This window comes from Apostichopus japonicus, chromosome 15, assembly GCF_037975245.1.
Source record: "Apostichopus japonicus isolate 1M-3 chromosome 15, ASM3797524v1, whole genome shotgun sequence".
Taxonomy (NCBI): Eukaryota; Metazoa; Echinodermata; class Holothuroidea; order Aspidochirotida; family Stichopodidae; genus Apostichopus; species Apostichopus japonicus.
In genome coordinates, this window is record NC_092575.1 from 3,841,710 (window position 1) to 3,863,839 (window position 22,130).

At 38.4% G+C, this 22,130-nt stretch overlaps 2 protein-coding genes across 5 annotated transcripts in view; one reads left to right on the top strand and one right to left on the bottom strand.

Annotated features, from left to right (window-relative positions):
• LOC139981686 (pre-mRNA-processing-splicing factor 8) overlaps positions 1–1,556 on the top strand; it is a 37,730-nt gene extending 36,174 nt beyond the window's left edge. Inside the window, exon 42 of the mRNA XM_071994284.1 lies at positions 5–1,556. Within this exon, the coding sequence (XP_071850385.1) occupies positions 5–156 (152 nt within the window). The 3' untranslated portion in view covers positions 157–1,556. The remainder of the gene's footprint in view (positions 1–4) is intronic.
• Positions 254–22,130, bottom strand: part of LOC139981688 (membrane-associated phosphatidylinositol transfer protein 2-like) — a 104,583-nt gene continuing 82,706 nt past the window's right edge. For all 4 annotated transcript variants that reach the window (XM_071994286.1, XM_071994285.1, XM_071994287.1 and 1 more), the window contains 12 exons: positions 21,110–21,395; positions 18,969–19,179; positions 15,681–16,167; positions 15,152–15,322; positions 13,787–13,912; positions 12,972–13,135; positions 11,985–12,101; positions 10,973–11,241; positions 9,995–10,144; positions 6,884–7,067; positions 6,185–6,313; positions 254–5,650 (listed from right to left, as the gene is read on the bottom strand). In XM_071994286.1, coding sequence (XP_071850387.1) covers positions 5,372–5,650; positions 6,185–6,313; positions 6,884–7,067; positions 9,995–10,144; positions 10,973–11,241; positions 11,985–12,101; positions 12,972–13,135; positions 13,787–13,912; positions 15,152–15,322; positions 15,681–16,167; positions 18,969–19,179; positions 21,110–21,395 — 2,573 coding nt within the window. In that variant the 3' untranslated portion in view covers positions 254–5,371. The remainder of the gene's footprint in view (positions 5,651–6,184; positions 6,314–6,883; positions 7,068–9,994; positions 10,145–10,972; positions 11,242–11,984; positions 12,102–12,971; positions 13,136–13,786; positions 13,913–15,151; positions 15,323–15,680; positions 16,168–18,968; positions 19,180–21,109; positions 21,396–22,130) is intronic.

Genomic DNA, 22,130 nt, shown 5'->3' on the forward strand with positions numbered 1-22,130 from the left:
TTAGGTGTCCGTCACGACGCGAACATGAGATATGACCTTCAGCTGCAGAACCCCAAAGAATTCTACCACGAGGTCCACCGACCATCTCACTTCTTAAACTTCAGTTCACTGGAGGAAGCAGAGATAGGGAGCGATAGAGAAGATCTCTACTCTTAGAGGAACGTTTAATTGAGGAGGAGGATGAGATGATGATTTAAAGAATTATTTTGTGAGTTCATTCGGATGAGGTGACATGATTGGTTGTCACACTATATTGTTTGTTGTCGTCAAGATTCCACTGAAAGGGAAAATTATTTGACTGAAGGAACAATGAAAACCAGATACTTGTAGACTGGGGACTTTTTTCACACATTTGTAGTTGTGTGATAGGATGTTTAAATACTGTGTATATAGAATTATTTTCTGTATTTGTTGTTAATCTGTAATTTAAGTTCCTATGAAGCTTAAGTTGGCTCCTTTTTTGTTAAATTTTACACTTATTTTGAGTTTTTGTGTTTTGTAAACTGTGTAAACATACCAAACATACTAAGATTTGCTTGCAGATTTCTCTGGCCAAGGGTGGTGGGTAAAGTCTAACAATGGAGCATGGTTTGTGCACAATGTACATTGCACTACCCAATGAAGCATGGTTTGTCAGATAGCCGAGTAAGGTCATTCATAATTATGATGTATAATAATTGTAAGTAAGCTTAAAAATGCATCTTGTAAATAAATGATGAAAATAAGAGTTTTTGTGTGTACCTCTCAGTGTTAAAAATATTATTTTGACATGATACAATTGTTGTATCATCATCACAGAACAAATCAAGGAGTAAGTTATTATTTCAACATCCGTTTGAGCATTATTATAATACATGTAACAAATGGTAGTTCATAGAGTCACAACTATACCAAGAAAGGAATAATTTAGAAAAGGAATTCCAACAACATATCTGACAACATATCTGTGAGTAGTAACAGAACATTCTGTAATTCTTAACCTACCAGTGTACCAGTATTAATAAGCAAAGTTATCATTTCTGGTGGTCAATCAAATTCATTCAACATAGGTTTCCAGCATTCCAAACCCGGCCACCGACACCTGATCTGTCAAGGTTAATACAGCAATTCATTCGTGGAAATAGATTCCCCAGGATCACTAAAATGACTGGTTAAAAACTTCAGAAACACAAACTGAGATATACAGAGCTTAAAAGGTTCAAGAAGGTCCATCAGCTTCACAGTTAAACATGTTAATGACTATTAATACCTGGTTATGCTTACTTTCTAAATGTCCCAAAAAGAGTCTAATTCATGTCATGAAAATGGGACTTGATCATCTTGAAATGCATATTTAAAAGAAATTCTTTTTTAATAAGTTCAGTATCAGCCTGTAGTGCAAATAATACTTGAAAAATAGTTAGAAAAAGACTATATATATGTTTCAACGAGTTCATGTACATTGCATTTTTTGACTCACAAAATACTCTGTTCATTTTAATAATGTGCTTTCAATAAATGTGTGAAGTTTTATATTGTCAACAACAACAAGGCTACACACAAACTAAGAACACTAATATGCATATATTCTCTTCTCTTTGTCAAACCTGTTTTCAACCGATTAAAATTAAATTAAAAAGGTGCTTTTTTTGTAGTCACAATAGGGATGAATTCACAAAAGGAAGTGTAAAAAATAAAATTTTCTTCAAACTATGGTATTATGTACAAACTATTTTCATAGAGATGACGAAAATAATATTAATAACAACTGCTATATAACTTTTTTTTCCAAAAAAATTCATTGCGAGAGAAAGGAATATAGATAATGCACCATCAAAGGAGAAAAAAAATGTGAATTTGAAGGAAATTAAAGATCTTGCACAGAATTAAGAAAAGACTACCGTTACCATTGCAGTACCAAGGAAAGAACCAATTTCAGCCATATATGCAAAATGTATGCATATATATATAGATATATATGTATGTGCTGTCGACTAAACTATTAAGGATTTATTTTATAACCGCTGTAATTTTACGAGACCTTACGAAAAGGAAAGGAAAAAGGTTTTCGAATATGTGCAGGCCAAAAACTTAATAAAAGCCAGGAATGAAAGCTACATGGTAACTAATGCAGCAATTTAATGAAGAAACACACTCTTTCCTGTTATCTGCCTGAGGTAACCAAAAAAACTTAATACCAATTGGTGTTGGAAATGGAAAGGAGCAGGAAAAGGTTTGTTCATTCCTCGAAGCACATCCAATGTTATATACTTGGTGTTAACCAATATCAAGAAAAAAGACTAGCAAAATTTGTTAATTACCTTCCCCCTTGGACAAAAACTGAACTGCATCAATTCTTCAGTATAACATAATGTTCAAGGTACAGATAATCCTGTTCACCAATACATCTCTTGTATCACCATTGCCTCATTAATATGAAAAGCACCCTTTTGTGGGTTAGCATAATTTCTGACATTTTTGTGCTTATTTTGTCAGCTTTCATGAAGCAATTGCAGATTTTAAGATTATTAATGAGCGTCTTGCATATGGACAAAAAATTTCAAGATATTTTTTTAAGCGACCCGCATCTTGTAGCAATCCCACGCAACCTACAGATTAATGTTCCCAATAGCCGATTCTACACATTCATAACATATTCTAGTCAAATTCATAACATATTCTAGTCAATTGTACACAGATCTTCAAACTGTCAATATAAATAGCAATAAACTTTTTAACAGATCAAAATTTTGTAAAACTGAATCTAATCTACAATAGCTCTCACTCCGTGAGATGGGAGTACCCCTAGAACCCCTCGGGTGACCCCCTCAACCCTCTAATCATAAGCTCTAATTATACGTAAGATTAATATATATTTCAGTCATTAACAATGGTATTGATTAACCATGTAACTGTAGGCATGTTGACAAATTTCTTCATCATCTTAGGTGGAATGATTTTGTTCACCTATTAATCTTGTAGCTATGTAGGCAAGTTTCGTCTTACCTGCAATTTCACATTACCTTTCGGCAGGTGGAATGATAAGATTTATTTCACCTTACAAACCTTGTAGGTAATAAAGGAAAAATCCTACCTATACTTTCACACTTACCTATGTCTGGGTGGAATCATTTAGCTCACATAAAAAAAATAAAATTGTAGGTAAAGAAACAACTTTATTAATTCCTCATCTTTTTACCTAAAATTGTACTGCCTATGTGCAGGAGGAATCATAAGATTGTGTAATATCTTTTTTTGTAAGATTTAGTAATATTTTATAAAATCTTATAATCCTGTAGGTATGTAGCAAAACCTATGATTTCACTTGGCCAATGGTGCCAGCAAGAATCATTCAAATGAAAAAGGGCTCATATTTGGTAATTGATATCTTTGGAGCAACAGGGTCGGCAATATTGAAAGAAACATAACAGTCGATATGGTACGAACAAACCATTGGTATAGCATTTCAAGGTAAAATCTTAAAGCAATAGATGAGATATCTTGATTTTGACAAACAAGGCACAAATCCTTCAGATTAAACAACCTCTCAGAGGAAATTTAAAGATTGTAGTTAACCCAGGATCTGGAAAGAAATGTTCTAGCCCGGGGAAAAAGCATTGTACAAAGATCTTTTGTGTCATAAATAGGTTTCAGACTTGGATGTCTTGGTTAAAGGGTGTGAAGACTCGCGCAAAAAGAAACGTCTAATGCCGGTAATCTGACCTTGTTTCGAATGAGGTGTAACAGAAGTGTTAGACACCACCATCGATCCCAGAAAATACACACACATTGCTTCCGCCGGTAATTAGACACTAGTGTACAGTCAGTACATACAGCTGAGGTCAATACCCACAGCACAGTGTACAAACGATTCAGCTATGGACATCTCAGGTCCAGCTAAAGATAACAAGGTATCACGTTTCATTACTGTCTGCATTTTGTAGCGACAAGAGAAAACCTTCACTTGCAAGCAACAGAAAGTTAACTTTTTAAAGATGGCGGCACGCTGTTTTGGGTGAGTCTTCAATGCCTTTAAGGTGAGTTTACCTTGTTGGGCAACGACGGTGCGCAACAGGTCTTCGAAATTTGTTATTTGACAGTGCCCAGAAACTAAATATAAAGCTAGAATGAGTCCAGTAGTAAAAATTTGTCACAGCTACAGTTGCCTAGCATAACAAGATTAATTTTAATGTCAGAGCAAAACTCGAAGCAACCAGGATGCAAGCCTTATTTCCTTTTTTGACGGTAGATCTTGATAGAGGAAAATAAACAAGAAAATCAGGCATGACAACCCACCAGTTTCGATCTCTACCCCTCCCCTTCCCCCATGACAGCCCTCACTCATAACAACCAAACCTTGTAGATAATGTTAATATCTAGTGCTGTAAGACATGTTTCTGAAAAGGATACAATTTTGGGGACATTTAAAAAAAATAGGAGAGTAATGGTACTTGCAAGAAACCACTATAAATTGATAATTTCAGAATTTTATCTTAATCTAGATCGGCAAAGGGAACCTAGTTGTTGATGACAAGCTCACTATTGTTATGCTAATTAGTAATGTTTTTTCTTTTGTACTTATTCCATGGTCACAATCCTACAAGGATTTTATTGCCTTCCAAGTTCTTTTTGCTGTATTGTCTTGCAAAATTGAAAAATCTGTTTAAAGCAGTGACAAATGGCTCGCATATTTGACATCCTCCGAGAGACTCTCTCCGCTCGTTCAATAAAAGTAACAGGTGTACAACAACTTACAATAGACAAGGTGATTTGATTGACAATGATGACAAATACACCATCCCAAAAAGCTGTTGTTTTGCCGCAAGATGAATTTGATTAGAATGATACAGGTACGACATTTGGCAGTCTCATTCTAAGTATAAAAAGATACATCGAGGAGTATTTAAAACTTTTGTGCTCATTAAAACCATATAGAAAAATCTATGGACAGACACAGACATTTACAGACATTTTAAACTTTATACATCAAAATTGGGACTAAAAACAAGGATACACAACATATTCTATTTCTACAACACTGAAAGCAAACCGTCTCGTTCATCGTCGTCTCTGACTAAAAATTTCGCTCTCGTTCAGAGTAGTACTGAGCCCCAATGAGAGTGAATCGTGGCTGAGAGATTGCGTCGAAAAATGCAGATATCAACGTCTCTATCAAATGTCTCTCCCCTCTCCTCTCAAACTCATTTATCATCTCAACCGTTTATGATAAACATCACCTTTCTCAGAATTCATATCCTCACCCGATCGTTTACGAAATCTTTTCTCCAAGCGAGCCTAAAAGGCTTGCAGAGATTTCAAGAAATTTTCTTCAGCATTTGCTATCCTTTTTTGCTTCAAGAGTGAAACGTCCAACAAGTTTTCCGCCATCTCTTCACACTTCAAATCGGACACTTGGGCCCACGTCTCCTTCGCTTATTCTTCCCTCTCTCGTTAGCTTGCTGGACCCATCCTTTGACTTGAGGGCCCTGGAAGCAGCCGTGCCATGGTACGATGCCGTCCGGTGGGCGGGCTGTTTGGCAGGCCGATGCGACTGTAACTGACCGGGCAAACTGAAGCAACCTCTCCGCAGGATCAAACGGGAGTTGCCAACAGCTGGTCGAGAGCATTCCGCTAACTGCTCTAGGTGGGCTGCGTAACCAGTGTTAAGCATCTGCAGGTAAAACAGGCAGTCGAAAGGTGTGCACATCCGTAGTAGGCCAAGTTAAACTTTCATAATACACTCAACAGTTGAAATAGGTTTGTATGCCAGTATAAGTACAACTTTAACACTTCACTGAAAATGCTGAAACAAGTTTGAGAAAGTACAACCTCCATACTTTCATGCAAAAATGTCATGCCTAAGATATGAGTGAAACATGTTTGTACACTAGAAAGTATGACTTCCATGCTTCTTTCTTCTGAAACAGTTGCCATGCTGCAATGTGTAACTTTCATACTTCACACAGAAGGTAAAACAAACTTCTATGGCAAGAAGAATAACTCTCACACTTGTCGCAACAGCTGAATGTATATAAGCATACATACCAACTGATTCAATTCAACAATAATTCCATCACCCAGACACTACCCAATATTATACAGACGAGAAATGCCCGAAAAATCGCAAAATTCTTTACTCGTTTTAAAAATGAATATAATAACCGCCTTCCTCAATTTGCTAAAAATACAATTAATCTTTGCTGACCTGCACTTGATTCTGGTATTTTTTGGAAACTTTCCCAACGATGTATATTTGCGCCGGCTGCAGGTTCACTGATGTGTACACCCAGATGTCCTTGTTGGAACCATAAGCTTTATGAATGGATATCTTTGTCTGCGAGAAACACGTAACAAACGGTAACACACTCTGCAGAAGTCAAAAGTCGTCTTTGGGTGGAACAGTATTACAGAACATTCTTGTTTCTTTTTAGTAATTTTTAACCACTTTGCCACAATTTTGCTGGGACCAGTTTTGGATAATATACTATTTTTAAGACACATTTTGAAAACTTTAAGATAACTTAAAAAAAAGCAAGAACTGAGGGAATGAAATCTGTACGGTCATCCAACAAAACAATTCATAATTAATTTTTAAAGTTATTTTTGGCAAAGTTTAGATCCCTTTTTGCCAAAAACCATCTGGTGTTCTATTTTTCTAAGTAGGATGTTCCCTTTCAAAAGCTGGTTCAAGATATAATCTGCCTTAACCAAACACCAAGCAACATTTCACTCTCAGCTTAACCCTGAGAACTCCACTACCCCCTGCTCCCCCCCATCCCCACACTGCAAAGCTGTGACCGGGACATTGCATTATGTAGAACACTTTCTTTATTACATTGCAAACTGATATATCATTTTTGCTGAGACATTTGACAGAGAGAACATGGAGAAGAGCATGTCTTACCTGCTCCACCAAATGCTTCAAGTAGCTGGCTTTCTGGCGTAGAGGGTCTGTAGTGATACCGTCACAGAAGGACACCATACCGTGAGGAAAATTATGCTGCGCCAGCCACTTCACCACTTTAGCTTTCTGCATGCTCGGCCTTGCGGTGACGTAGATTATCAAATAATTCAGTTCTTGCCAGTGTCTGGAGTTGTGGAGGAAAATGAAACGATCTTTATAATTGGCTTTTGCTAGGTTATGTGATGATATGTAAAACATAATTGAACATAATTTACATATTCATTGCATGATTGACACATGTGATACATATTAACAGCATTGACTCCCCATGTGCATATATCCAAATATAAATCCACAAATCTTTCATGATAACATCTACACTTTCAGGAGCTTACATTCATCATCTTTCAAGGATGGGGGGGGGGGGGGGACGGGGCATGTTGAGCAATTTCAGACACAACTAGCGTTTTTGTGACCAACTTCAGTGCAACAAATGCCGCACCTTGTATGGCCACCACCTCGACCCAACCCCCACCCCCAAATGTATGCCCCTGTACACATCTTACATTGATTACAACAATTCACATAACATACATAATAATGGCAACAAACCATGTCCATAAATATTCATAGTATCAAACCACATACCATATACATATTCATTGCAAGAATTCACATAGCATGTATTGTCATACCATACATATTCATATCATCAAACGACATAGCGCACATAATGACTCACTCTGCTAAATCACATGACATAGATAATCATGGCACACCAGGGCACATCCATAGATATTCATAGTATCAGACCACATATAAAACACATTCATTGTTACAGTTAGGCTTAATTTTAAGGATAAATCCTGTAGAAACTGCAATTCCACGAACAAAAGAGCACACTTCCTACGCAGATATCCTTCAGACACAAGAACATTTTGTATGGATATTTGGGTGAAGATAATTTGGGTACACTTGGAAAAGATACTAACTGCACCATACACATTAATAGTATTTTAAAGTATGATAATGTTTGCAGACTTTACCCTGATTTCAAAACCCAGGTAGAACAGGGCTGACACAATCTAATCTACCTAAGCATGGCTGACCCTTCCAAACTTCCGAACCGAGAGTAAGCTTGTTTATATGGAGCAAACAATATCTAACCGACCCTTTGAGGACCAGGAGACTGACTGGGTCCCCATTCTACTAAATGTAGGCCTTAAAGAAGGCATGTAGTATTAAACTTGATTTCTTCAGCTCATTGTCAGAAACTAATATGTGCTGTCTTACAGCAAACTTTGATAGGTCTTAAGCCTAGGTCTAATTCACATCTCTGCAGGTAGGCCCAAAAGCAAATAACTTAATAATGAGGAGTTCTAAAACCAGTACAATTTTTCCTTACCTTGTTTTGGGGATAACTGAAAAGTTACTAATATTATTAGTTGAAAGAATATTGAACTTATGCCATTGCAGTAAAAATAATAAGGATTCAGCTCTCCCTGGCAGTCTACTGTAACAGCCTAGCAACAGCAGGATTGCAAAGACATGTGCTCCTCTTAGTGCAACACTGAGCAAGCATATACAAATCATGTACAGTTAGTAGGAATTTTCCCCTCATGAATATGCAAGCAATCAGATTCTTACCTGAGCAATTGCACTAAAGAATATTCTGATGACTAAATTAACATCAGAATAGATATGCATTAAAATGTGAAAGAATTCACCTAGTTTCAAACCCACATGGCAAACATATTCATTCACATACTCATGACACAGATTTGCACAGCATACATATTCATAGGACCAAGACACACATCATACATATTCAGACACACATCATACATATTCAGACAATACATCCAACAGCCAGCCAGTTGGGACAATTTCCTAATGCTAATACCTTTCTAAACTGTACTCCAATATCATGCTTCAAAGCACTGGTATATTGTCAGTACAATCAGTTACTAACCTTAATCTGATAGAAACATGATATTCATACTGTTCGTACTGACTGAAGCAGGACATGACACTACAGTATAGAAAAAATTGTCCCAACTGGGTGCAACAGCCTACATATTCATGCATAAATCCAAAACTACACCCAACTATCCATATCCTTACTGGGTAATATCCATAGCAAATGTTCTTCTTTGTGAAGGATATCCCAAGTGCATTCCATTGTGTATGGGAATGCATAATCTGTCCGATATACCCTTGCAATTAAACTTAACTTGGATATAGTAAGGTGCCAAAATAACATAGATTCTGATAATAGTTGTAACAATACACCACATAGCTTACACATAGATGACAAATATATTCCAAAATAAACTGTAAAACTTCCTATCAGGAGTGACAGACTCACATGATGAACTTGATAGACATGTGGTAAAAATGATATATCTCAAATCTGGAGCATCAGAAGTGAATCAAACTTTTATCAGTTAAGTACCACTGTAACAATAAAACCAAAACATAAAGAAAAGCATTAAAAAAAGCAGAATTATGCTTCAAACCATGAAACTTAGAATGTGACAAATCCTACTAAGTTGGACAAAAGTTCCAGATATTAAAAGTACTAATGTTGGTTTGTTTCAATTCATGCATTTACAAAAATCGAAAAGCTAAATTTCATCGGCTTATCAACTATTTTAATTTGTCAACAAGGTTTAAGAAGTCTGGTACCGAGGCAAGGCCTTCTCACACGACTTTACAACAGTTAACCTGGTCATTGGTTAAACTTATCACACCCACACACCTAATTGTGCATAGCTCTCTTGGGGCAATGTCTTGGTGTCCCTGGGTGGATTTCTCATAGGGTTCAGCCAGAAAGGGGCACACTCGACTATATTTACAAATTTAACACCCAGGTTCCCTTTTTCACACCTGGGTGAAGAGACGCAACAAAGATTTAAGCAGCTTGCCCCAGGACGCAACATAAAGACCGGGCCTGGATTGGAACAATCTAATCCTTAGTTCAAGAGTCCTCTAAATCACCACAAGAGATGTACAGAGTATATCCACCTATCAAACATATTGATGTATGGTAGCTACGTATTGCCATCTCTTCCTATCATTATTTATTACAAAGTTGGGTATATGACCTACCTGACCACATCGACAGCGCCAGCCCTGACCTTGGGATCTTTACCCATGATGGAGACACTGGCTGTGAAGGATCCATCGATGCTAAAAACCACGCACTCCGTACTGGGAGGGACCACCGTTAGGTAACAGTCAGCGTAAGTGTGGTCGCCCCTGAATGCAAAGAGAAAATACAAAGATTTTTGTGACTTTATTTTGATGTCTAGCTTCCCTGAGGAGTTCTTCTTCCTCTGATACCAAGTCAGCGTATCTAGTTGGAAATGTTCAAAGAAGAGTTTATACACTTGATTAACAGTTTGCAGTGATTTTATTGACTTAAACTTATGTACTGGTATTCTAAATAAAGTTGCAGCTGTTCAAAGGATTATCATGCCCTGAATATTTATCAAAAATTTTGCTTTTGTTTTTGCCATATTCATTAATTCCTTAAAATATGTATAACAGAAGTAATTACCACGCCTGGACTCTGGGATGATATGCTGGATCCAGCACCCCTCCCTTTCACCCCTCCCTGTCCCCCCTCCATCTCCCCTCCCCCTAAGACTAAAGGGCAAGAAACTCACCTGACAACCATCTTGACAGGGTACACACCATGGGTGAGCCGCCTGGACTCTGGGATGATATACTGGATCCAGCCCCCCTCCCTTTCACCCCTCCCTGTCCCCCCTCCATCTCCCCTCCCCCTAAGACTAAAGGGCAAGAAACTCACCTGACCACCATCTTGACAGGGTACACACCATGGGTGAGCCGCCTGGACTCTAGGAGGATATACTGGATCCAGCCCCCTCCCCTCCCCCTCCCCTCTCCCCCTCCCCTCCATCAAGACTAAAGGGTAACACACTCACCTGACCACCATCTTGACAGGGTACACACCATGGGTGAGCCGCCTGGACTCTAGGAGGATATACTGGATCCAGCCCCCTCCCCTCCCCCTCCCCTCTCCCCCTCCCCTCCATCAAGACTAAAGGGTAACACACTCACCTGACCACCATCTTGACAGGGTACACACCATGGGTGAGCCGCCTGGACTCTGGGATGATATACTGGATCCAGCCGCTACTGTTAGTGACCTCTGTGCCAAAGTAAACCCACTCACCAAGCGGCGGTTGGGTCATGATATGTAGGTCTACTTTCTCCCCTGTCAGGGTCACCATGTCCCAGTTACTGTACATGAACCGCCCTGAAAGAAGCTGTTGTGAGCCCTCTAGTATGATGGCATCCTTCCCTCTGTGGTTTGGATGGACACTTTGCTACATTCATAGATACGAGGAGAAAAAAAGTCATCACCTACATTGACGACAAGTTTGCAAACCTGGTGTTGCCCAAAGTTGCAAAATTATAGTTTTGTAGATCCTAGGCACCAGTTTCCTACTTAGCTTTTGTGTTAGGCTACCTTTGTTGCTATATAGTATATTTACACTGGTAACCATCTAAAATGCAATCTAAAATTTTGTAATGCTGACCACAAAATTAAAAAGAAAACTCTCAAAATTGGGGAAAAAAAGGTCTCGAGGGAGTCGGCAAAAAGCTCCCTGAAGTCTAAGCAAAGGTTACCATTTTTCTCCCTTTTAGAATATTTTGAGGAATTACTTACGAAATCATTATATGGTTTGTTTCATGTACTGTCATTACTCGCACTTTTGTTCATAAACTTTGACCTTCACTAAACATGACAGACCTATTGAAAATTATGAAAGCATGGTATCATACCTACAAGAAATTTTGTCCAAGTTACTGTTTTTGAGATATGGAGCTCTTAAGATTTTTGCATTTTGACCACTGCTAACTTTCATTGACCTTTGACCCTTGACAAAAACAACAATAACATTATTGCCATCATGTATTAAGGGAGACATATCTTCTTGAATTATACCTTTCAAAAGCTTTCCAAGGTTTTGACCTCTCATGACATTTGACCTCGACCAAATACTATAGACGGACAGATTTCAGGGAAAACAATAGATCATTGTTTAAAAACCAAATAAGAAAGTACCTTCATCTTCATACTAGTCCTCTTCCTCTGCCACTTCTCCCTGGGCTGAGATGGAGTAAAGAGAGCGACAGTGGTGCCGTCACTCGTGTTGATACTAACTGTCTCCTGTTGGAACACCTGTAATTAACAATAGCATTGGAGAGTGCGTCAATTTTCTACCTGGCAACCACGTACAATAGAACAAACAACAAGAATTATCTTAAAACAAACAATTAAACATAAACAAAAACAAAAGAGAGAAATGGCACAGTTTTCATAACAATTGAGTATTTAGGAGCTCTGTTGTAGGATGAAACGCTACATAGTTCATACATACTCTCAGGTTTTTCAAGGTAACTAAACAAACAAAAAAAAACCAATTTATCCAGCAGAGTAATGAAAAACATGTTTTACATTTAAACTTTCTATGACCAGAAATTCTGCTTTGTCTTTTTTTCTTAATTTGGACAGAGATCAGCTTATAGAGTATTTGTGCTTTTCTTTCTCTCTGGTTTGTTTAAATCTAACAGAACTGTTTAACAACTACATCCTGTTTATTTTATTATACAACAAAATGTTTACCTGTGATAAAATTTCTCATATTTCTTAAAATTTTGTTTTAAGATTTTAAGATAGCAAACAGACAATGGTAAATACAAGAAGGGATATTGCTTGCTTCTTGGCACAGTAAGAGATTACATCATACCAGCAATACACAAAGCTCTGTACACTACCTCTATGATACATACTCATTTCTGTGTAGGATTCAAGTACCATTTGAGAGGAAAATAGAATTATCTTACTTCAATACCTGAGAGACAAAGAACAGCTGAAAAGAAGGCAACGCTGAGGGGGAACTCGTGTACATGTTTTCCCTAAGGTTATCATGGATTTATCAAATAGTGAAAGTGCAGATGTTGTGTGAAGACAGGTAAGTGAGAAAAAACTTTTGAAGGTAACAGCTTTACAAAACAAAAGACGAACGATTAAGCTTTTTAAAATACAAACCTGCCGAAGAAGGAAAGCCACTACATCGGTAGATTCCCAATAACTTGCGTGAAAGAGATGGGGCAGTGCACCCGTTGGGAAAGCTTGGAGGGCCTCCGGGCAATAGAGGGCGTAATCAAGCCTTTTACAACCCCACCATTTCGTTTGCAGGAAATAGAACAAGGCTGTTAATGAAGAAATGAGAAAAAACAAATATTTTTAACTCGGGTGGCGTTTAGATATCAGATGATGAAATTCCTTGATGACATCACAAAGTCTTGTATATTGTGTTACAATTTATTAATTTATATATTTTTCTTTTTATTTCATTAGTTTTATTTGGGAGTGGTTAAAAACTCGAAGAAATAATATTAAAGGCCTGCATGTGTGCCACAGTGATTAGTTGTATAAATAATAAATAAATTTTTGCAATTTTAGTTTATTTTCAATATTTTTTTATTTTTATTTTGTGGACTAGCCCCTTCCCAATAAGACCATGTTTAACTTAGCGCACACACATCAAAAAGTGCAATAATCATGACTTAATCCTACTAGACTTCTAAATGAACTCATAACATACATCTAACCACCCAGAAGAACTTCTTGCGGTTAAATGGGTGCTTCTGAGTTCAGCTGCAGATTTCGAGACTGAACCGAAATGTACTTTCTTTTTGCAACTCTTGAGAGCGCAGGGAAAAGGGAATTTTGTGAAAGAATTGCTGTGGGTCTTCCCTCAGTTGATATTTCCGATATCACATTATTATAACAAGACAAAAAAAAAATGCCAAAATTTAAAAGTTGAACTCAAAAATGCAGCTTTTCCCCTCGGGACGTACCTTCGCAATCTCCCCCTTCGGAGCTTGAAGATGCTAGAGTGCTGCTACGGGCGCCTGGCGGAGGAGAGAGCCCAGGTTCTTGATGACACTCGGAGAAGAGGACGTCGTTAGAGCTGACACAGTCGACTGAAGGAGAAGTGGAAGATGGAATTTTGAAATATTACCAGAAGAGATTTACCAGAAGCAATTTCATATAAAGGTAAAACTGATTGTTGTTCAATATCAAGGTAAATCGATTGTTGTTGATGATAAAAGCAATGACAGAAAGTTCATCATTTTTTTGAAAAAAATGTCACTTCAAATTTCTATCATGTTTTCCAAACTTTTTTGTTCAGCTTTCTATTTATGATTTATTAAAACAAAAACATATTTAAAGAGGAGAATTTTCACTCCGAATTTCTATCATGTTTCCCAAACTTTATTGTTCAGCTTTCTATTTATGATTTATTAAAAAAAACATATTATAGAGCAGAATTTTCACTCCAAATTTCTATCATGTTTGATTTCTTTTGAAAAAAATTTCACTCCAAATTTCTATCATGTTTTCCAAACTTTTTTGTTCAGCTTGCTATTTATGATTTATTAAAAAAAAAACATATTATTAAAGAGCAGAACTTTCACACCTAATTTCTATCATGTTTTCCAAACTTTTTCGATTATCTTCTACCCATGACTTATTCCCACAAAAATATATTACAGAGCAGAAGTTTTCTTGAAGATCAAATTCTTCTGCTCTCCCAAGGTTGGATCAACTGTAAGTGACTTGTAAAAACTCTAGTAACAGAATCATAAAATGGTACTGGGACTTCTGGCCGGTACCACCAGCAAAGAAATTGCTATATAGGAATTAGTATCAACAAACGGCTGGATAGTTTTAGTAGGTAGAACACAGAACAGATTGTTTTCTTGGGGTCTCTGATTTGATTCCTATTCTAGACCTTATTTTCACTGCTTTTAAAAAAAAAAAATTGTTTAGGCACCATGTAGAACATCACTGCTGCAGCAAAGACTACAGCTATATCGAACAAGTTTCAATGGGGATTAGCTCTGCAGATCAGCGGTGCTGTTTGATTGAAATCACCGAGCACAAAAGACTACATCTTACGCAACATGGCTGCAGAGGTCCTGCAGGCCCCTAGCGTGTCGGACATTTTGACATAGTGCCTTAGTAAGCTCCTAGTCAAGTTTTCACCTCAGGATACTTTTGAGAAAATTGGGGAAAGTAATGAAATTCAGAGTCAAAACTTGGATGTTATGTTTAGTTTTCATCTCAGACTGTGAGCTTCATTTATTAATATTTCAACGTTTACCGACTCTAGAATAAAGGTCACCCGATGGAAAAATTCAATTTATGATTTGACTTACACAAATCGTGAGAATGGCCATCCCCGAGGGGAAACTTCTGATATCGAGGGATCGATGCAGGTGGCAGGAGAGAGAATTTGGCAGCTATTAAGGGTTCTATCCTCATGGCTGAGGGGTCAGTCCTGTGAAAGAGGTTGTACATCTGGTAACAGACTGGTTTGGGAGGCAGGGCTGATAAGAAAAGAGAAAGACAAGGTTACTGCTTTAGGGAGAAAAAAAAAAAAAAATGCTCGGACAAGAAAAACGTAAGAAATGCCTCAAACCTGGAAAACTGAAGGACTTAGTGATTCCTTGCCACGTTTCTATGAGAACGATTTGATGTAACACTGAAGGCAAGACTTTCAAGTTTTACCATTATACTCTTGGACGTCGGAGAACAACCCCATCACTCGAATGAATATCACATGGATTGGTTCTGGATGATTCAAGCAGCAACATCCCCAATGCAAAATACGGCTGGCACAAAACTGTTTAATTCTTTAAAAGTAAAAAAAGAGAAAGTGAAAAACTGCTGTGAAAATGAACCCACCTGACTTGACATCTTGTATGGAGTCCCTGTACGCTAGAACCAAACCGAGGGGGGATCCAAACGAGAAGAAATGAACAACTTCGAATTCCAGTCTGGGAACCATCATATCCGAGGTGATGCTGGTCTGACTGTAACGCCGTTGTTCGTCGGCCGTGTCGTACTCGATGGAATGAAATGTTGGGGAAGAGTAACGTTTGGTGGCTTCCAATCCCAGCCGGGGGACGTGGTCCAGGTTCCTCCGTCGCACGACCTCGTTCATGCCCTCGATGTCATTGCTGCTCATGCTGTGCTTGTTCGAGACGTCGTTCTCCATGGAGCCCAGCGTCGACGACATGCTCGCCGTCTTGCTTATGGACAGCTGAGGGAGCGTCTCCCCACTCGAGGAATGGAAAGTGGCCGTGCTGGATCTGCTGGGGGCTGGATACGAACCCCTGCATATGGCGTCGTAGCCCAGGATGGCACCCATGCAATCACCCACGACACACACCTGTAAAAGCAGACAATAGATGATACAGGAACGTAAATGTTAGTTACATTCAGTTGTGTTAGTGCACAGCAGTTTTGTGTGAGTGTATTGACTGTTTGGGAATTGATTCAGGGATGGTCTTTTACTATTTGTGGGTACACCACGGAAGACAACACTGTGACCTATGTATATGGCTTTAGTTTACCGAAAGAAAAAACGAAAAACAAACGAACACCTCCAGATATATATATGGTTTCCATAGACTTATATTGACTTCTTTATTGTCTAACTGATACAAACAATAAAAGCATGAAAATGTATGGTCTACAAAACTCAAGACCTATAAAGGAAAAGAACTTAATGAACATAATGACTCCATGGTTTTATGAGAGCACAGAGACACATAATTGATTAAACCATAATAATTAACTACACTTGCCACTGAACACATAATTTGAATTTCATTAGCATAACAAAAGTAAGAAAAATCTTTCACACTATAAAACCACCTTTGATTGACCAGACAATCCATTATTATGCCATTGATAAAGTTTACCTATCCCATAACCAAACAAACCACAAGTATAACATTTTTTTTCTTAAATTACATAAAAATTCATTTCAATAGCCTCATCTGAGTGTTTACTAGCACAGTGAATGTTATCAATAAACAACATTGACAATTCTGTCAGCAACACATTTGTCAGCGTCGACAAGGGTTCATTCGATTTCCTCACCTGGCTTACAGCCAGCAGAGATATTTAGAAGCATGTCTCAACTTGATTGATTACGGACATTTTCTTTGCAGATGAATTTAATTTCTTCAACATATTAACAGTCAAAAAGGTTGAAAGATATTACCCAAAACTTATGAAATTACATGATTAAAACTGTCTTCAAAATGAGAAACCAGAAACTAGTCTGAATGGTCCCTTGAGTGATTAAAAATGATTAAAAGAATATTGCAACTTAGTTTTAAATTATACTTAAAATGGTACACATTTATGTGACAACTTTCAACTATCATTTTTTGCAAATAATGGTAGACTGGAATTGAATTCAAAATTTTCACTGAATTCTTAGATTGTGGTACCCTTTTTACTCCACGAGAAACATTTTTATGAAAAATTTAACAACCATTGGACTATTCTTACAAATTCTATTACCTTTAAAGGCATTGAAGACTTGCCCCAATCAGTGTGCGGCCATCTGAAAAAGTTAACTTTCTGTTGCTTGCAAGTGACGTTTTGTTCGTGTCGCTACAAAATGCAGACAGTAATGAAACGTGATACCTTGTTATCTTTAGCTGGACCTGAGATGTCCATCGCTGTATCGTTTATTCACTGTGCTGTGGGTATTGACCGCAGCTGTACGTACTGACTGTACACTAGTGTCTCATTACCGACGGTAGCAAGCTGCATGTGTATTTTCTGGGATCGATGATGGTGTCTAACACTTCTGTTACACCTCATTCGAAACTAGGTCAGATTACCGGCATTAGACGTTTCTTTTTGTGCGAGTCTTCACACCCTTTAAGGTCTTTGCTGAATTTTGTTACAGAATAAATTCAGACTTCATGACTTTGACAGTATGACTTCTACATGATATCCATACTTCAATATTCAATTACAACAATAATATCTCAGCTCAGAGATTTCTTCACTGTATTTATATTTTTAATCACTTTTCCAAGAGAACAAATCGAGACGCATCGTGGGAAGCAAATCACGATGTTTGAAATTGTCTCCCACACCCCTTTTTTTTGCTTTAAATGAAATGCTAAAGAATTTAAGTCAGTATCGCATTACGTGTTTACAGGTAAACAGCTTTCGCAAAGACAGTCATCACACTTTCGGCCTCCAGTGATTGTAGATTAGAACGATTCTAGATTATGTAACAAACAGGACATCGTGGATACGGGGTTAACTGATTCGAAAAACCGTTTTTCGCTTCCGTCTCTCGAAATTTATCTACGATCAATCAACGTGGGCCTAAATAGGTAGGTTAATGTAGCCCCAGTCCACAAAAACAATTTCAGCTGCACAACAAACCAAAGAAGGAAAATGAAGATTACAATCAGCTTGAACTTTGAGTACAGGCAGATGTTACCTGAGATGGTTTTTGGGGTTATTTCCTCCTTTTTTCTCCATCTTTTTTTTTTTTTTTTTGTCTGTTTCCTGGAGCAAAGTTTTCATTGTTTTTGAGATGGTTTTGTGGATTATTTCTGTTTCTCATGTCTATTTTTTCCTTTATTTTTTCTTTTGTTATTTTTTGCAGCAAATTCTTTTTATTGCCGCTGTTTTTTCGGAAAATATAAAATGTTAGTAGAAGAACAAACCACTTTGGGGGGGGGGGGAATATTAATTTTGGTAACTCTTCTTCAGATGCTAACTGTTAGCCTCTGTAGAAGAACCTGCGAGGATCAAACTGTTAGTTACCTACAAAAGCTTATTCTGCATTAAGCATTTTGTTAACGGTTCTTTTTTGGCTCTCTTTGATCATGTCTCATAATGCCTCGCTCTTTGTTGAAAGTTTTTAATGTCCCAAATGCTTACATTCACTGACATCTTAATACTATTACCGTCACCATAGGGACCTTTTAATGTGATATCTACCACTCTACTGCAAGGTTTCTTCTTTGTTTTATTGCATATAAATTGCCTACCTCACTTTCAATCTTTAATCCAATGCCATACCTCTTTGATGAACACTTGTAGTAGTAGTAGTATAACGCCTGCCTAATTCTAAACGAAAGCATAAATGTCGTGCGAAACCTCTCAAAGATTAGAATCAAAGCTGCTTGGATTTATAAAGCTAATTACCTCTCCATTGAAGTGCTGTCCTTCTTCAGACTTTAAGAACTCTTGATACACGATGTTCATCTTGGTTACCGTGGTGCTTATGACTTCGGTGTACTCGGCCGATGAGGTAGCTAGGATCGGAATAGCGTCCAGCGGAACGGAATCGACACAGGCAAAGGGGAAACTCCTCTCGGCTACGTAGGACTGGTTACTGTAAGTCCTGGGACTTAACCTGTAGAGCAAAGAAACAAGGTAATAATTAAAGTATTTAGAAAACTGGAAAGAAATAAATGAAAATATATCAAAAATAAACATGACTTAGACTGGGCACATTGCAAAATTATTTCATTTTCTTTTATTCTGTTTTATTTTATTTTTTTTTTATTATTATTATTATTTTTTTTAATAGAGAGATGAAGATAAAATGTTATATTTGCATGCACTCAGTACTTCACTCTAATGTCGGGATGTAGCTTTCAGAGATAACATTTGCCAGCCAATTAGCATTGTCTCACTTCCACTTTAATCAGACTATTATTGAGTACCAAACCGATGCCTTGGGTCATAAAACTGAGGGAGATTATAAGGATTATGGTATTTTCAAGACTGTATAAGGCATCTTGATGGTGCCCCACACAAATGTATCTCAAGTGTATGCACACACAAGAAAACAAAGATGTTATCTTCTGAAGAAGAATGGGTTATATCCTGAAAATGATTAAGTATTCAACACTGTATAACTAATTACATCAAGGGTTTGACAACCTCAAAGGAAAATATCTATAGTATCTCAAACCATGCCCAAGCACACATACATACACACACACACACACACAAACATGTTTTTTTACATTCAGACCGAGGACCCCATTCTATTTTCCATTGTTCAAATCCACGTACCCTAACCTTAACAATATCCCATACAAAAGAATTCTTCCGAGGACGTGGTGATTCTTTAGAAATCACAACCGAGGACCTGGAATTCTTTTGTTCAAGTCCTCGGTCAGAATACAAAACAAACGCATGCATACATACATACACGCAACACTCTTGATGAGTGGAAAAAAAGTCACGCAAACAAAAGTTATATGCAAGCTATAGTACAGGCTATGATACCGACAGTGACACTTACTTGCTTCTCCGCTTTCCCCCCCCCCCCCCCATAAAAAATAATGGTCAGGTTGTTTTCTTTTGAAAATAGGTTCTGCCTGCCCCCTGGTAAAGCTTTGGGACCCCCTTAAACAATAAGGAGTCTAGCTAAGCCATTGGATTAATGCTATGACACATCTGCTGTAGAAGCATTTTCAAATCTTATAAAGTTGTACTTAAGACAGGACATAAATTATGTGAACCTTCCACACAGACTCAACTGACTTTCTGAAGGGACTTTAAGATTGCAGTGACGCTCGAGCAAACAATCATTTTGCAAATTGTCAAAGGAAAAAACAACAGTCTGGTCTCAAACACGCATATGACTTTAACCGTGGGCAGTTTCTTCACTTCACGATGACTTGATTAAAACATTTGATGAACAAAAACTAATATGTCTACTTAGCCCTGTGTAGTCTTTTTGTACCAAGCACAGGTCTGTATGCATGCAGGTAACACATTATTTATGTTTTCTATCACATGTAGTCTGTATCGATATTGCATGCTATTATAATGTTATCAGCCAGAGCACGCAGTGTGAGGTCACGCATCACTCGGATTAATGCTCGGGGTGTTGAGCACCTAGCACGATCCTGTGCCCGTTAACCCGAACTTTTGGTGAAACCTGCTGAAGCGACACTGGAGAAAGTTCTCAAACATGAATCATAATAATATATAATAATATTTGATTTTTATATAGCGCTTTACACCAGCGATAGGTCTCAAAGCGCTTTACAGAGGTTATATTACCCCTGGTCAATGATAACCTGTCCCAGAGAAAATCCCTCCAGGCGGCTGCAGTTATATACTGCGCCCAATGACAAGTTACCTCACAGGTACCCATTTCCCCCCTGGGTGGAGAGAGGCAAGTGAGATAAAGCATCTTGCCCAAGGACACAACGTAATGAACTAGGCATGAATCGAACCAGCAATCCTTGGATCACGAGTCCGACGCCTTAGCCAATTGGCCACCACGCTCTCAACATGAATATCATCACGCTGTACTTTCTTACTTTGAGAGTAGAGACAAGACTTCGCAACAGGTCGAGGGACAGGGAACCATCCGGAAGGCTAGCCTCCCTTGGGCGACTGGAAAATGCGCCGGGATGACGGCATCGAATGCAGCCTTGAATGTGTTTATGTCGCTGTTCTTGGCGGCCGGATCCTGCATGCCGTCCAGGACGTTCCCGCCGTGCAGTATCAGCAGGAGGATGTTGACCTCCGACCCAGCCACCGTGGCGCTCTCGTTGCTCTCGGACGCCGCCGGCGACCCATCCTCCGACACGTGCTGAGAATTTCCTGGATGGAGAGGGTACAGACAGAAAGTATTTGATTATGATGCTATTTACTTTTCCCTATAATTGCCATCAATTTCTCCTGCCATATCAATTTCTCCAGCCACCCCTTCACAATTGTTCATCATCGGCTCCTGCCATCGTTCTTCCTGTCCTGCCACTATATTAATCCTCCCTTGCCACCAATTTCTCATGTCAGCAATTCCTCCCCACCCCCATCCCAATTATCAACCACCATCCCCATCAACCCACCCCCCATCCCTCACACTGCCAGGCCTCTACCACTCTTCCCTTCCACTAGTTTCTCCCATTTCTTTCCCAATTATCAATCATTACCCTCACCCCCCAACCTTCCCCCAGCATCACTCACACTGCCCCGGCCACTATCACTCAGCCCTTGCCATCAATATCTCCCACCCCCTTCCCCCTTCCCAATTATCAACCATCACACCACTGGCATGACCCTCTACTAACTTTATACAACAACCACACTTCTTCTCCTCCACTTCCCCACCACCCCTCCCCCCTCCCCTTCCCCCTCCTCCACCAATTTTGACCAATCTCCAACTTACAACATCCAGTTATGGCAGAACAATAAAAAAAAATTATGATAATTTTTAGTCTTGAACAAATTTATCTTTAGTTCCATTATACTCATAGAGCCCCAGATAGGTTTTGGCTTGATGAATTTTGAAAGATTTTGCCGATGGGGTAAAATGTCTTGAATCCTGATGAATAA